General features: G+C 37.1%; 1 protein-coding gene across 1 annotated transcript in view; it reads left to right on the top strand.

Annotated features, from left to right (window-relative positions):
- The window catches only part of LOC128982169 (ribonuclease Oy-like), a 39,540-nt gene that overhangs the window by 4,446 nt on the left and 19,272 nt on the right, over positions 1-15,822 (top strand). The window contains exons 2-3 of the mRNA XM_054401226.1: positions 1,336-1,460; positions 10,426-10,590. Of these exons, the coding sequence (XP_054257201.1) occupies positions 1,345-1,460; positions 10,426-10,590 (281 nt within the window). The 5' untranslated portion in view covers positions 1,336-1,344. The remainder of the gene's footprint in view (positions 1-1,335; positions 1,461-10,425; positions 10,591-15,822) is intronic.

Below are 15,822 nucleotides of genomic sequence, written 5' to 3'. Positions count from 1 at the left end.
TCGAATAAACGTACGTTTACACGTTTGTAACAAATTTCATCAAAATCGGATCATTTTTGCTCGAGTTATCGTGCTGACGGACATATATATATATATATATATAAATATATAAATATATAGGCTATATATATATATATGAATTTGAACGGATGGCGTTTTTGGCCTCTAGGGACCTCAGAACGAAAAAAAAAAATCGGTCCCGCGTCCAGGTCTTACTATGAGTACTACGGTAATAGCTTTTTCCCTATATGGGAAATTCACTAATAAAAATAGTTCAGTTTTAGTACATGATGACTACCTACGCACCCAACGATGGAGTTATCTCTGAAATGGCCGTAGTGCTCAATTAACAGAATTGCAAAGACTGTAAGCACAGAAAATATACTACAATAGTAGTACATTTTCTGTGCTGTAAGTAGCCTTTATATACAAATTCTATTATAACACCACAAAAAAAATACTGGATAGGGAGGGGGATGAAAAAGGCTGGCTGGGAATGTGAGCCAGCAGTGATAAGGAGACAGTGGCTGACGTCATACCACGTTGACCACAGACCACCAGTTTGAACTACGATTTTTGCCCAGTCGCATCCCACATTTCTTGGGTCCTCGAGTATTTGGTTGTTTTTTATGTTTAACGTTTGTCTTTCAATGCCTGTATTCGTGTGTGTTTTATATGTATTTTCTTATTATCAATGACAACCAGTGGACGTAAATAACCTGAAGACACCTTGTACGGCCTGAAGATGGTTCCTTAGCAGAACTGAAACTATAGTTGCCGCAAGCAGCAATTTGGATTACTGAATGCTGGTACTTAAACCATTATAAATACTCAAACGTAATCCGGAGGCTAACAACTCTTGATTATGTTTGCAACCAATGGCATTCCTTTTTCTCAAAGACATGAAATTACAGTAACGATAAGCCAGATTAGTATCATAGCTACTTTACTTCATTTATGTCAGTATTCAATTCAATTCAATTCAAACAATTTTATTCATGCAATTTTTCATACTGCTCATATTCCGACCATTGGCTCATTGAAGTTTGACTATCCCGATGAGATAACCTTGGCATTCTAGCATTAGGCCCACATCAAACAGCAAGTACAAGCGGTAAAAACTACTTAATAGGCGTAAGTTATAACCCTGAAAGAATATTTTAGAACCTGAGAGCTTATTCATAATCCAGTAAGAACTGAAGTTTCACACTTCCATTTTTAAGGGGCTACTGAGTAAGCTATATCATATTACAAGTGTCAAACTATGGAGAAACAACTGTAGTTTTAATTACCAGGAAGACTGTTAACTTAATGTATGTTTATAATTATTTTCAGACTATAAAAATGATTACTTCAAACCACCAGAGAGTTGAATCACCTTGGTTGCTACCTGGTTTCAAGACAAGAATATTTATTTATTTGTTTGTCTTCACAGTGGTATCAAGCTTGGTTCTCTTAAGGTATGTATAGCAATTTGCTAAATAAATTTCACATTAAGTTTATTTTATTAAGGGGAAGTAACTTAAGAAAAGAAGAACCTTAATGATTTTCCCTAATCACTTCCTAAGGGAAGTAAAGTGGCTGTTGTGTGTGAAGATGTCATGTTAGTTTTTTTTAAATCCCAAAACTATATGTTATTTATATATTTTTTAATTAAAAAGGGCAAGAATAAAGTAAAGATTGTATGCATGTATATTTTAATCCTATTTCTAAAATTACAATAAAGATATGACTAATTTTTATCAGAGCAATGTTAATAATAATAATGTTGATTGTTCAAATACTTATTTCAATAGTCATGTTAAGCATTTGTCAACCCGCTGTATGATAATCTCCTCTACATCAGGCAACTATGTAATTTAAAAGCCTTATGCAGTTTTGTTTGTTAAGTTATTAATTTATTATTTATGTTAAGTGCTGATCAGGTAAGCCAGTTCCTAGGCAAGATCAAGATTACCTTAATATCTGTTATGGATTGTTTGAGAATTGAATTAGTTGCGTAATTTAATTAGTGGACTGTATTGTATTATGACGTTTTAATAAATTGAGCAGTAAAATGACACATCTGAAACTTGAAAGAAAATAATTAATGAAGTCTTATCTAATATTAAAATTGAAGTATCACTCACGACCGATCCTTTCTTCTCTGTACGAAGCGTGGTCGGCGGCCTGGAGTGTGGAGTGTAGAATTCTCAGGGGCCCCTTGGTCCAGCGAAGATCATCCTGCCGTAGTGGATAACGTCGTTCACGGACACAAAGATAATCCCAGAGGCGAGACACGATAATTGTTGAATTTAAAACCGATCACGGTATAAAGAAAGTTCAAGGCACAAACTGGTGCGTGATAAGCGGTAGCGGGCGGGAATGTGTATTGACATTGGCAAGAAGAAGAGATAAGAGGAAAAAGGAGTAGGTAATGCTACGTCACTGGCAGGATTGCCAACTAGGAAAAGAGGAATGACTAGCAATGAGTCTGTCCTTATGTATGTATGCCAAAATGGGCTGAACTTTAATTAAACTTGATTTTGTCCTTTTTATTTATTATTATTTACACAACATACCGGCCCCCCTTGAACCGGCAGGTTCAACAGAACATCTTCAAAAGAAAAAAGAAAAAGAGAAACTTGTGCTCCTGCACACTAAATAAGAGTTTTTCTGGTTAAAATCAAACAAAAAACACTTTAAATAAAACAGGGGGTATGAGAATTGAAGGATGTAGATCTTGATGTCTTCATTCCGATGGTAATAGGGAGAGTTTGATGACTGGTCGTTTGAAGACTCCAGAGGCTGTTTTTACTTCGGCAACTCTGGGAACATTGTCCTTTCCAGGGAATAAGGAAATAACTCTGCCCATTTTCCATTGGAGTGGAGGGAGATTATCTTCTTGAAGAATGACAAGATCGCCAGGGCTGATGTGCTTCTGGGGAGTTGTCCATTTTGGGCGATTCTGTAAGGTATACAAATAATCGCGTTGCCATCGTTTCCAGATATTTTGTGCAACGGATTGAACCAATTGCCATCTCTTGAGACGGTTCATAGGAGTACTTGTCTGATCTGTTTCAGGTAAAAGAGCAGGAGGTCCAAAAGTCAAGAAATTACCTGGTGTTAGAGCTTCTAATTCACATGGATCTGATGACAGTGGGGTAATTGGGCGTGAATTTAGCATTGCTTCAACTCTACATGTTAAAGTAGTGAATTCTTCAAGTGTAAGAACTTGCTCACCTATGACTCTATGTAGGTGATATTTAGCGCTTTGTACGGCACGCTCCCAAAGTCCTCCAAAATGGGGAGACCTAAGGGGAATGAAGTGAAAGGTGATTTCCTTCTCAAGAAGCCAAGTGTTGACAGGATGGGATTGCAGAATAATCTCTATCGTTTTCCGGAGTTGTCGAGCAGCACCGACAAAATTTGTGGCATTGTCTGAGTGTAAATTCCTGACAAGTCCTCGACGGGAAATAAACCGAGTCAATGAGGCCAAAAAAGCATCGGCTGTTAAATCGGTCACAACTTCTAGGTGGATGGCTTTTGTTGTCATGCAAATGAAAAGGCAGAGGTAGACTTTGATGTGTTGTAATCTGCGAACAGGGTAAAGCTTGACGTTGAAGGGACCTGCGAAGTCGACAGCTGAAGATTCAAAGGCTCTTGAAGGTAGAACTCTGGATGCGGGTAGGTCAGCCATTAGGGGCGCAGTGACCTTCGGTTTGAAGCGATAGCACCGTAGGCAGCGGAATATTCTGTTCCTTATCTTGCTTCTTGCGGATAAAATCCAATACCTTTGAGAGATGAGGGATTGTAGTGATTGAGGTCCACAATGCAGGAAGAGAATGTGGTAGTAGTCTATGATCAGATTTGTGACGAAGTGTTGTTTAGGCAACAGTATAGGATGCTTGGAGTTGAAGTTTAAATAGGCATTAGACAGTCGTCCACCAACTCTGAGAAGACCATCTTTGTCCAGGAATGGCAAAAGACGCTGAAGAGGTAATGAAGGAGTCTGGCCTTTTTGAAGAGCAGAAATTTCGTTTGAGAAGGATTCTTGTTGTACTAGATGTAGAATGCAAACATGTTGATTTCTTGCAGTGAAAGTCTTGAAGAAGTAGTTAATGGGACATCTTGAAGAGTAGACAATTCTGGCTTGAAATATTTCAAGGAGATCTTACTTCGGCAGCGGTTGATGAAGCGTAGAACATATGCAGTTACATGTCTCAGCTTTGTCCATGAAGAAAATCTTGTAAGAAGTTCCAACTGAGGTAATTTTGTAGTTTGCAGTGCAGTTGGTTGCACAGGTTTTATATCTGGAAGTGAATGTGAACATGACAACTTGAATGATGTAGTGGGCCAGAGTGATTGAGAGAGCTTGAGCCAGTCAGGTCCTGTCCACCAAAGTGGGTGGTTGGCCAATAGCGAAGGGAGGAGTCCTCTAGATCCACAATCAGCTGGGTTCTGTTCTGAGGCGATGTGAGACCACACAATTGGGGTAGAAGTTTCTTGAATTTTTGCCACACGGTTGGAGACAAAGGTTTTGAGGCGATAGGCAGGAGTATGTATCCATGATAAAGTGATAGTTGAGTCACTCCAAGCGAACACTTCATTGATCGTTAAGTATGTACTAAGACAAGAGACACAATATTGGATTAGTTTGGAGAGGAGATGATGTCCACAAAGTTCCAAGCGTGGTAGAGATAAACGCTTTAGCGGTGCAACACGAGACTTTGCTATCAACAAATTGGTTGTAACTCCGTGGTCCTCCTTTTCAACTCTAAGAATCACTGAGGCGCAATATCCTGATTCGCTAGCATCACAAAAACCATGAATTTGGATATTTTTTGCTTGGTAAGTATCTACATGCCTAGGTATTTGTATCTCTGCAATCGAGGGTAGCTCCTTCAGAAATGAAATCCACTGTGAAGATAATTCACTTGGTAATGGATCATCCCATTTCAATCCTTTAGTCCATAAGACTTGCATGAAAGCTTTAGCCCAAAACAAAGGTGGAGTGATCCAACCCATTGGATCAAATAGTTGAGCAATAGCAGAAAGAACTGCTCTTTTGGTTAGCGGTAAATTTGGAATTGTAACAGTGTACGAAAGTGAATCAATTTCTGGAAGCCATTTTATACCTAAAACGTTGCATGACGATTCTTTCTCTGAAAAGAACTGTAGAGGTACGCCATGGTGATCTGATGGTATTGCATTTAGTATGTTCTGACAGTTAGAAATCCATTTTCTGAGTTGAAAGCCACCTTTGGACATTAACCTAATTACATCATCCTGCAACGCTAGAGCTCCTTCTTCGGTATTTGCTCCAAGTAAAGCATCATCAACATAGATTTGACCACGAAGAGCATTGGCTGCTAGAGGGTGGTTTGAACTTTCATCAGCGATAAGCTGTTGCACGACCCGATTTGCCAAAAAAGGCGAAGAAGCCATGCCATATGTGACAGTAGTAAGCTTGTATACTTGTATAGGCTGTGATACATCATATCGCCAGTAAATCAATTGGAAATTACGATCCTCTGGATGGATCCAAATATTTCTAAACATTTGACGAATGTCACATGTAAACACAATGCGGTGTTGGCGGAAGCCCATGATGATGGCTGGAATGTCGTTGTGTAGTTTTGGTCCAGAGTGAAGAATATGATTTAGTGCCAGACCAGAGGAGGTAGCAGCAGAAGCATTAAAAACTACACGAATTTTTTCTCCTCGGAGAACTTCATGATGAGGGAGAAAGAAATGTGGTTGTTCCAATGCAATAGGTGATGAACAACGTACCATGTGACCTGAGTCTTCATAATCTTTCATAAAATCTACATATTTCTTCCTTAATTCTGGGTTGCGGTTTAGTCGATTTTCCAATGATTTGAAAATGCAAAGTGCAGAAGAAGAATTCCCAAGAACTGAGGGAGATTGCTTGAATGGTAGACGTACTTGAAATTTTCCATCTTTACACCTGGTATAACCTTCTCTAAACTGGGTTTCACAATTCAGTTCATCTGGAGACAGTGATGGTGCATCAGGCACATTTTCTTGAAGCCAAAACTTCTGAATTGACTGGTGAAGATCAGTATTTGTAATTGTCAGTAGATTAATTGATGAAAAGCCTTCTTCAGGTTCGACAGGTGTATTACCGATTAATACGTAGCCAAAGACTGTGTTCAAGGCAGTTGGCATATCGTCACCAAGAGGGATTGCATCACCCTTTAGCACTCAAAGAGGTACTAACAAAGCAGAAGGTACTGGCAAAGAGATCAGCGCCAATTAGTAAGTCGACAGGAGCGGGCGTATCAAAAGTAGGATCAGCAAGAACCAGGTTGAATGTACGATCCTTAACCTCTCTTGATATGTGGCAAGCAGGTAGGTTAGTAGTTATGTTATCGAGTACAACAACTGGATGATTTTTCGCAACTACGTGGCCTCTCATTGAAGTAATGTTCAAAAAAACAGAGTCCTTTAGTGGAGACAGTAGCAGATGATATTCCCAGAATTTTGTGACTTGATGATTTTACTCGAGAAATTCCTAATCTGCGTGCACATGATTCACTGAGAAAACTTTGTTGAGCAGCGCTATCGAGCACAGCGCGTGCGACAATATTATTTCCATTGGGAGTGCATACATTTACTAGTGCTGTTCCTAGTAGAACTACATTGTTACTGCAATGAGATAAACCTACTAAGACCGTAGCATTTGATGTAGAGTCCTTAGTTGCAGAGGTATTGCTCTGTGTGGGTTCAGAAGGGGCATTGTTAGCAGCAGAATTAGGTTTTGATCCATCAGAGGTATGTTTACGAGGATTATTCCTTGATTGATATAGTTTAGAACTGTTGAGACATTGGTTAGAGGGTTGATGGTTGCTTTGTGCATTCAAATGAAGCATAGTATGATGTCGACGTTGACATATATTACAAGATCGGAGAGAATTGCAAGTTCTGACTATGTTGACCCAAACAATTATTACACAATAAGTTGCTTTGTACAAACTTTAGACTATCTGCTGGGGTTAAATTAGAAAATCTATAGCATTTGTATATGACATGATCACACGAATAGCAGAAGTTACAATTATTTTGCGCAGTCAGTAGGGCAGTGCGGTTTTGGTAAGATCCACGAGTAGACTTGAATGCTACTTGATTACTCGAAGAACTCCTTTGCATACTGGCGTTGGTTAAGATTCTTGAAGGTACAAGTGAGAGATTGGCTGCCTCTAGTTGATTGCATTGGGTTTCAATAAAATCAATGAGTTCCTTGATGGTTGGTACCTGTTGTGAATCAGTCCTATCATGTTCAAACTTGGATCTGAAATCATTATCAAATTTCCTGAGGAGATATATAGTCATAAATATGCTCTCATCTTTGAGGTCCTCGTTTAAGGCACGCAAGGCACTAATATTTTCCTGTAGGGATGACACAAATTATCTCATTTGTTTCACAGAGCTATTATGTACAGAAGGCAAATCAATTATATTATTTATGTGAAGTGTTATCAATAGCCTAGAATTGTTGTAGCGCTTAATCAGTTGCTGATAACCAATATGATAATTGGCAGCAGTAATGGGCAATGATTTAATCAAATTTAATGGCTCTCCATGTAGACAAGACAGTAAGTAGGTAAATTTCTCGACATCCGAGAGTTTAGAGTTTTTGTGAACAGTGCTTTCAAATAAGCTATAAAAAGCTATCCATTTGTCAGCTTGGCCAGAGAATTCACCTAGCTTAAGAGTAGGGAGTTTTACACCTGTAAATTCTACTGTACCGCTGTTGACACTGGAATAAGATTGGTCCAGTCTGGGATCCGCTTTGGGAACAAGAATCGCACAGAGGCTGTGGATTTTAATATAAAGATCAGAGATTTCATCTTGGAGTTTAACAAAATCAGCATCCTTAATATCTTCATCTGGTTTATCAGCACTATATAATTTACTAACCATTGACTCAAAATCATTACATTTCTTTGTAGCAGTTTCATCAATAATTTTGATTTTTGCTAAGTCTGCTTCTAGTAGAGGATCCGTCTTCTCTGAGAATGCAGTAACTTGTTGTTCAAAAGAATTCAACCTTAGTTATATCAGAGAAGCTTGCTTGGTAAAATTACAAAAGCGCAATGGAGGCATTTTGTTTGCATAAATATTACAAGGCAAATAGTATGGACACTAGGTGCATAAAATTGAAGTTAGCGGTTGGCAACAAAAGATTGTGTAAACCATGTTCTCACTATTCCAAATTCCAATAATTGTAGGACTAATAATTGTAAAAATACCACAGAGAAATTAATTAGCCTATTTAAGCAATGAGGAAATTTTCAGAACACATTAGTTCAACTGAAATTGAGTGAGAAATTATTACTGACACATGAAAATGCATATAAATGTCAGAATATATATAGAGTAATAGGCTAAGCTTAATATCCAATGATCATATGAACAGAGATCAGACTCATTCATATATTGACTTGATAATATTCAATAGTAGGATAGACAGTGCTTGAATTGAGGTAATGTTCAATGCAGTAAATAAATTGACCGTAAAATTAATATTTTTCTTCAATGCATCTATTGATAGTTACTCCCAGTTTTACAGAGTAATTTAAATTTAATCAATATTGATACTGTAGAAACAATCTTCAATCTCTACTGTGAGCTTATCAACTTGCATGTATTATGCACTGATTAACAAAGGATAATGTGTGCAGTAGATCAATCTTAAATCCTCTTGAATTGTAAAAATAAATAAGAATATGCTTCTTCAGGAAATAAAATAAAATGTAAAATCTTCAATATAAATAGTATCTTGAGGATACAAGTTTCACAGAGAATTCAAGTTATATTCAGTAATTTTTAAAGAGTCAATTTTCAATTTCAATCTTCATGAGTGTACACAAGTTAAATGAAACGGCAGGAAAATTCACTTCAATAAATTTCACTCATTAATAAATGTCAATATAACCTCATTGTTTAAAAATGTAAACAAAGGTAAAAACGGGATAATAGGGATAATTTTTGATGCAGGGATATTTTTAGATCTTAAGGGATATTCAGGGATTTTAGGAATTTTTTTAGGGATTTTCAGGGATTTTTCTAGAACGTACGGGATATGTGGGAAAAGTAGGGATATTGATAGTTTGTGCACCAGCGATTGGCATCCCTGTTGGAAATACCGGCAAACTCACGAAACTTGTTATCTTGAATGAAAATTCCTGTTCGAGATTGAAATGTTCATAGCTTTACTTTTTGGATGATTAAAATAAAACTGAGTTTCAGTTAAAATGAATTTGATTGAATAACAATATCCATAGCGAAATAGTTTATAATCCGACTCGTAAGGCCAAATATGTTATGGATTGTTTGAGAATTGAATTAGTTGCGTAATTTAATTAGTGGACTGTATTGTATTATGACGTTTTAATAAATTGAGCAGTAAAATGACACATCTGAAACTTGAAAGAAAATAATTAATGAAGTCTTATCTAATATTAAAATTGAAGTATCACTCACGACCGATCCTTTCTTCTCTGTACGAAGCGTGGTCGGCGGCCTGGAGTGTGGAGTGTAGAATTCTCAGGGGCCCCTTGGTCCAGCGAAGATCATCCTGCCGTAGTGGATAACGTCGTTCACGGACACAAAGATAATCCCAGAGGCGAGACACGATAATTGTTGAATTTAAAACCGATCACGGTATAAAGAAAGTTCAAGGCACAAACTGGTGCGTGATAAGCGGTAGCGGGCGGGAATGTGTATTGACATTGGCAAGAAGAAGAGATAAGAGGAAAAAGGAGTAGGTAATGCTACGTCACTGGCAGGATTGCCAACTAGGAAAAGAGGAATGACTAGCAATGAGTCTGTCCTTATGTATGTATGCCAAAATGGGCTGAACTTTAATTAAACTTGATTTTGTCCTTTTTATTTATTATTATTTACACAACAATATCCATCCAAACAAAATCTGCAAGGGCCAGAAATTAATTGTTAGTACGGGGTTATGTAATTTTAGCAGATTGAGTATGAGTCAATGCTGCATCTAAGTAATTTGACATGTTCTATTTTTTTTTTCAAAATCTATCCTAGTTCTACTTTGTTGAAATACGACCAGTTATTGGGAAAGCAATAAAATTGTTTATTATTCTTCGCCATCCAGAAGCTAAAGGTATACACAGGAGTTATCAAGTGAGAGATAGAAAACATAAAGAAATTTGCCATCCTCATTGTTTTTACTGCATTATGACAATTGAACTTTGATGAAATAAACACATCTTTTCCTATACTCCATGGTCTCTCTCGCCCTTCTGTTCAATCAACGCACTGCTACATTGTGAATAAAAACGAGAAATACCACACTGCACACTGTGTAAGTATTTACAGAAAGCTTATACGTTATGAGAAAAAAACTGTCATAATGCGTAGATTTGAAAGAATTTTTCATTGCTATTACAGGGGCTCCAGAATCAACCATGTGTACAACAGCAATGAATGGGATCTGCTGATCTTCACTCAGCAATGGCCCAACACAGTATGTATGGAGTGGGAAGAGACCAGTCCTACCAACCACACTTGTGCATTGCCCAAGCAGAAGGACATCTGGACCATACATGGCATCTGGTGAGTGGCATTGTAATAAATAAGCTGTATCAGCAAACTGACAGATACTTTCTAGACCATTGGCTTGTCAGAAACCTTTATCATGTGCAAGCGGTGGGGGTAAAAAAGGTATTTTATTGGTAAAATCACATATGTTGCAATAATTTTGGAACCCTAGTTTTTACAGGATTGGGGGGTTGTACAATTTTGTTTAGAGTTAAAAGGACCATAACATGCTATACAAAATTTTAATCAAAACATTTGAGCCGATTTTGAAAAAATCAGTTTTTATGTTATTTTTATTGTACAAGAAACTAAACAACAAAATCTCAAATAATACCCCCGCCGCAGCAAACCTGCAGACTAAGCGAATTTTCATCTACCTGGCTGGAATTCCACTAAATTATTAAAATTGTCAGATTTATTTCCTATTTAAAATCATTAATTTTAATTGGAAAAAATAGGTTTTTTTATTGAAATATTAGTAGCTTAGTATGAAGTAAACAAAATTTCATTAAAATATGTCCATAGACAAGCAAGCCACAATAGTTGATTTATTCTCCATAAGAATAACATGGTAATTTCAAAATTTCACTTTTTCGAGATTTTTTCCATGAGCGTTAGGCATGCAACAATGCTTCAATATACTAAATTATTTGTTTTTTTTAAGCTCTACAAAAAGGTTTATAAATAAGAAATTGCAAAATGTTATGTTTTCAGGGTGAAAAATGAGAAAACCCCACTTTTACCCCATAAAACCCCCATAAACTCCTGCCCCATAGTCCAATCATGCTGGTTTGCAAACTCGTTCGAATAAATGTGGGTTTATACCAAATTTCATCAAAACCGGATCATTTTTGCTTGAGTTATAGTGCTAACGGACACATATATAAATATATATGAACTATCTGTAACCCGCGGGCTTTGCCCCGTTTAACTTCTTAATTTTCAAGATGATCTCGTTCGCATGGCTCAATCACGTCCTGGTTGAAGTTCGTTCGCTACGCTCACTCACCTTTAGGTTGGAGCTCGTTCGCTACGCTAACTCGCCTCCAGTTTGAGGTTCGTTCGCTTAGCTGTTGTCATAAATGTAAAAGAAATAATAGTGCTGCACCCTGTTGGTAATCCTTGTAACTTTAATGCTATTGAACATCATAGAACAGAACAAACTTGTTTAATTGAAACAGCTGTTAAGATTCATTAATTCCATTTCTCATAAGGTTAACATGGGAAACTCCAGAGCCACTGGTGGGACGGATCACGAAATTGATGGTGTATAAACCTGTTCCATGAAATTCTACACGTATGTACCAAGTTTCGTGGCAATCGGTTCAGCGGTGTCTGAGTTTATCACTGCCAAATATATATACAAACATCCTCTTTTATACTTATAGATTTGAACGGATGGTGTTTTTGGCCTCTGGGGACCTCAAAACGAAAAAGTAAATCGGTACCGGGTCCAGGTCTTACCATGAGACTAAGCGACTAGTCTCATATTTACAGTTAGAGGTGTAACATATTGGGGAAACCTAGGTACTGCCTACTCCACCTGCAAGTCTTTTTAGAGACAAAACTATTCTCTGAAAAAAAGGACGATAAGAATAGAGCACAAGGGTCTACGTTTGTTGGATTTTTTTGTATGGATAGCAGGCTTACCTGAATATGAGTCCAATCTGGCACAGGATCACACAAAACTTTACACGACACACAAAACTGCAGACGATACACAAAACATTGCTATACAAAAAGTTCACCGTCTCTGCATTTTTATCTAAGGATGGTACTTATGAGTTTAAGAGAGAGTAAAAAAATGAGTAATTTTATATTCTTTTCAAAGTCATTTTATAAAATGTATAGTCTACCTTTCAGCCTGGAGATTTTATTTGCTTTTGTGAACACAATCTTTTCTGTGTTTAGTTGACCCTAATTATACAGGGTGACCGTTAAGTCTTAGGACGACTTTATAACTTTTAAATGACAAACGATATCACAACCACATTTGGTATACCGTTACTGGAAATTGGGAGCTACTTTTCTGTGTGCATGGTGGTCGGATATCACCTTTGGGGGACGGCCCGTCGGGGGTCAGAAGAAAATCTTTAATGACAGCCTATGTTGAGTTGTACATCATTTTAAAGGTCTACTTCAACTGAAAACAATGCCGCAAACCGCACTTCAAAAAGTTGATCCTGCGCAAAATGGCAGATGTTCAAAGATTTTCAAAATTAGCCAATTTCTTTAAATTAAAACACTTTTTTAAATCTTTAAACAACTGTCATTTTTTAACGGATGGTCCTTTTGAAGTACGGTTTGCGGCATTGTATTCTACTAATAAATACCTTTAATTTGATGCGCATATCAACCTATGCTTCCATTCAAGATTTACTTCCGACTCCTTGTGGGCCGTCGCCCTGAAGAGTTATTTGGATCACTTAATGTGAAGTTATGGAGATCATTTTAAAGGGAATTTTAAGCAAAGAAGAATGCCGCAAACTGTACTTCAAAAGGACCATCCGTTAAAAAATGACAGTTGTTTAAAGATTTAAAAAAGTGTTTTAATTTAAAGAAATTGGCTAATTTTGAAAATCTTTGAACATCTACCATTTTGCGCAGGATCAACTTTTTGAAGTGCGGTTTGCGGCATTGTTTTCAGTTGAAGTAGACCTTTAAAATGATGTACAACTCAACATAGGCTGTCATTAAAGATTTTCTTCTGACCCCCGACGGGCCCGTCCCCCAAAGGTGATATCCGACCACCATGCACACAGAAAAGTAGCTCCCAATTTCCAGTAACGGTATACCAAATGTGGTTGTGATATCGTTTGTCGTTTAAAAGTTATAAAGTCGTCCTAAGACTTAACGGTCACCCTGTAGATCCCTTAAATAGATAGTACTGTATTTATTTTTGGTACATTTCAACCTTTCAAAAGTCAAATGAGACTTAAGTACATTTTTTATCTTTTTAATCCCATAACTCAAAAAACTGACATTGTATTGTTACAAGTCAGGAGTCCCGCGCAACAATAGCCAGGCGCCGTCTCAAAAGGGTTGTTTGTCAACACGGGGTTCTCCGAAAGACAATAGACCCATGTCAACGGACTACGTCAATAGGGTCTTTGACATCCACCAGAAGCTTCCACGGTGATCTGTAAACACCTTTGTCTAAGCTACTAGGGGTCTCCAGAATGTTCCACGGTAAACTTATATAAGGGACCGTCTTCCGGCACACGGCAGTTGAGTTGAGTTGAGCCTTCCGAGAATCGTCGCGGCAAGCGCCCGTCGGTGTTAGTGACCAGTGCTAGTGCTAGTGGCAGTGACAGTGTAGTGATGGTGTAGATACAGTGAAGTGACAGTGTAGTGACAGTGTTGTAACAGAAGTAGTGATAAATCCTGTAGAGGCTAGCTGTAAGTAGAAACGTTGTAAATTAGAATAGGCATTAGCTAGGTTTAGATAGGGTTAGTTAGGTATTAGGTAATTGTAATATTTGTAAATAGATAGTAATTAGTGTAAATAAAATAGCTATTATAAAATCTCCAAGATTTATTGTAAAGAACCGGTTAAGCCCGCAACAATTGGTGTCAGAAAGCGGCATTATTTTGGCGATTTTTATTGTAAAATATTGGGTTTTATTTTAGTCGTATTAGATATTAGTAAAGAATCAGGGTTTTTGTTACATATTAGTAGTTTGTGTCATAAATTTGTGTACAGAAAAATTAATTTATTGCTATTAATGAACTTGTATCATCTGAAAAATAACAATTTATTGTAAAAATAGTTGTAATTGTTTGGTAGAAGAATGGCTTTTAAAGGTGTAAAACTTGATGAATTAAAAGTAGCTGATCTTAGAAGAGAATTAGAAGAACGTGATCTAGATACCAATGGAACTAAATCAGCCCTTCAGGCACGCCTTAAACAAGCTTTGACTGATGCAGGTGAAGATCCAGATAACTTTTTATTTGAAACATCTGATATGAACAAAATGCTTAAAAACCTAGAGTCAAAAATGTCGGAAACTAGTAAAACGTTAGAAAACCTAGAAGCTAATATCGAGTCTAAAATGTCAGAAAATAGCAAAAACCTGGAAGCTAGCATTGAGTCAAAAATGTCAGAAAATAACAATACCCCCGCCGCAGCAAAACTGCAGACTAAGCGAATTTCCATTTGCCTGATTGGATTTACACTAAAATGTCTCCTTAAAAATATCACATTTATTCCCTATTTAAATACAATCAGTTTAACACATACTTAGGTTTGCTGCAACAGGGAGGGTAAAAGTGTTTTTTATGTAAAATGTTAATAGTTAGTAAGAAATAAAAACATTTACCAAATTTGGGCAAAAAATGTTAATAAACAAGCAAACTACAACAGTTTACTTATTCTCCATAAGAATAACATGGGAATTTTAAATTTACATTTTTTTGAAATTTTCTCCGTAACCATTAGGTGCATTATAACGCTTCAATATACTAAATTATTTGTTTTTTTAACCCTAGCAGTGGCCAACCGTCGTCTGGTTACGGTATGACGTTGATGCTTAGAATGGCCAAAGTCGTCTGGTTACGGTATGGGCCGACATTTTTTTAACGGTAAAAAAAACACTTACAATCAACTCAGATTAGAATAATATATATACCATTCGAAAGATCACATTCTGAACTTTCATTTGATTACATAAACAAACCCTGTAGCAGGTATATAACAATGTCACGACGATTAGAAATCAAATGAAATTTTGGCGCGGTACGACTTTTGCAGCCGACACTTGGGAACTGGCAAAACACGTCTTGTTTGGCATTACCCTGCTCGGGTAATTTTCGTCTTGGGATGTTGCGGGTGATACCACTGGATAGCCATTGATTTTATCTTCATTGTGGTAGTGATATTTATAACTAAATATTGATTGCACAATCGGTACGATTTTATGAAAACAGCTGTTTTCGAAATTTCTAACAAATGGCCAACAGTCGTCTGGTGACAGTATGGAAAATACGAATTATATACAGTGAAAGTTATTATTACTAGTCATATAGTATATCATTTTGAAGAGGAAGAAATTTAGATTCAGAGAGTGGCAGCCCTGCACTCAGGGTTATTTCTGTATGCTCGCATGTAGACAGTGATGTAGACGACGGAAGTGAGTCATTACTGCCACAGTCTGTCAGCTGTCTTGTATTGCCATTGTTTGTTTTTGTTGTTGCCGTAATAGTTTTATCCGCGATTTATTACTAAATATGTTATTAGTTCGTAGTGTT

The sequence above is a fragment of the Macrosteles quadrilineatus genome, unplaced genomic scaffold, assembly GCF_028750875.1.
Source record: "Macrosteles quadrilineatus isolate MER2022 unplaced genomic scaffold, UCM_ALF_1.0 Scaffold_143__1_contigs__length_268001, whole genome shotgun sequence".
In the NCBI taxonomy this organism is placed as follows: domain Eukaryota; kingdom Metazoa; phylum Arthropoda; class Insecta; order Hemiptera; family Cicadellidae; genus Macrosteles; species Macrosteles quadrilineatus.
Note: the sequence above shows the minus strand (reverse complement) of the source record. Positions and strands in the feature narration are given on the sequence as shown.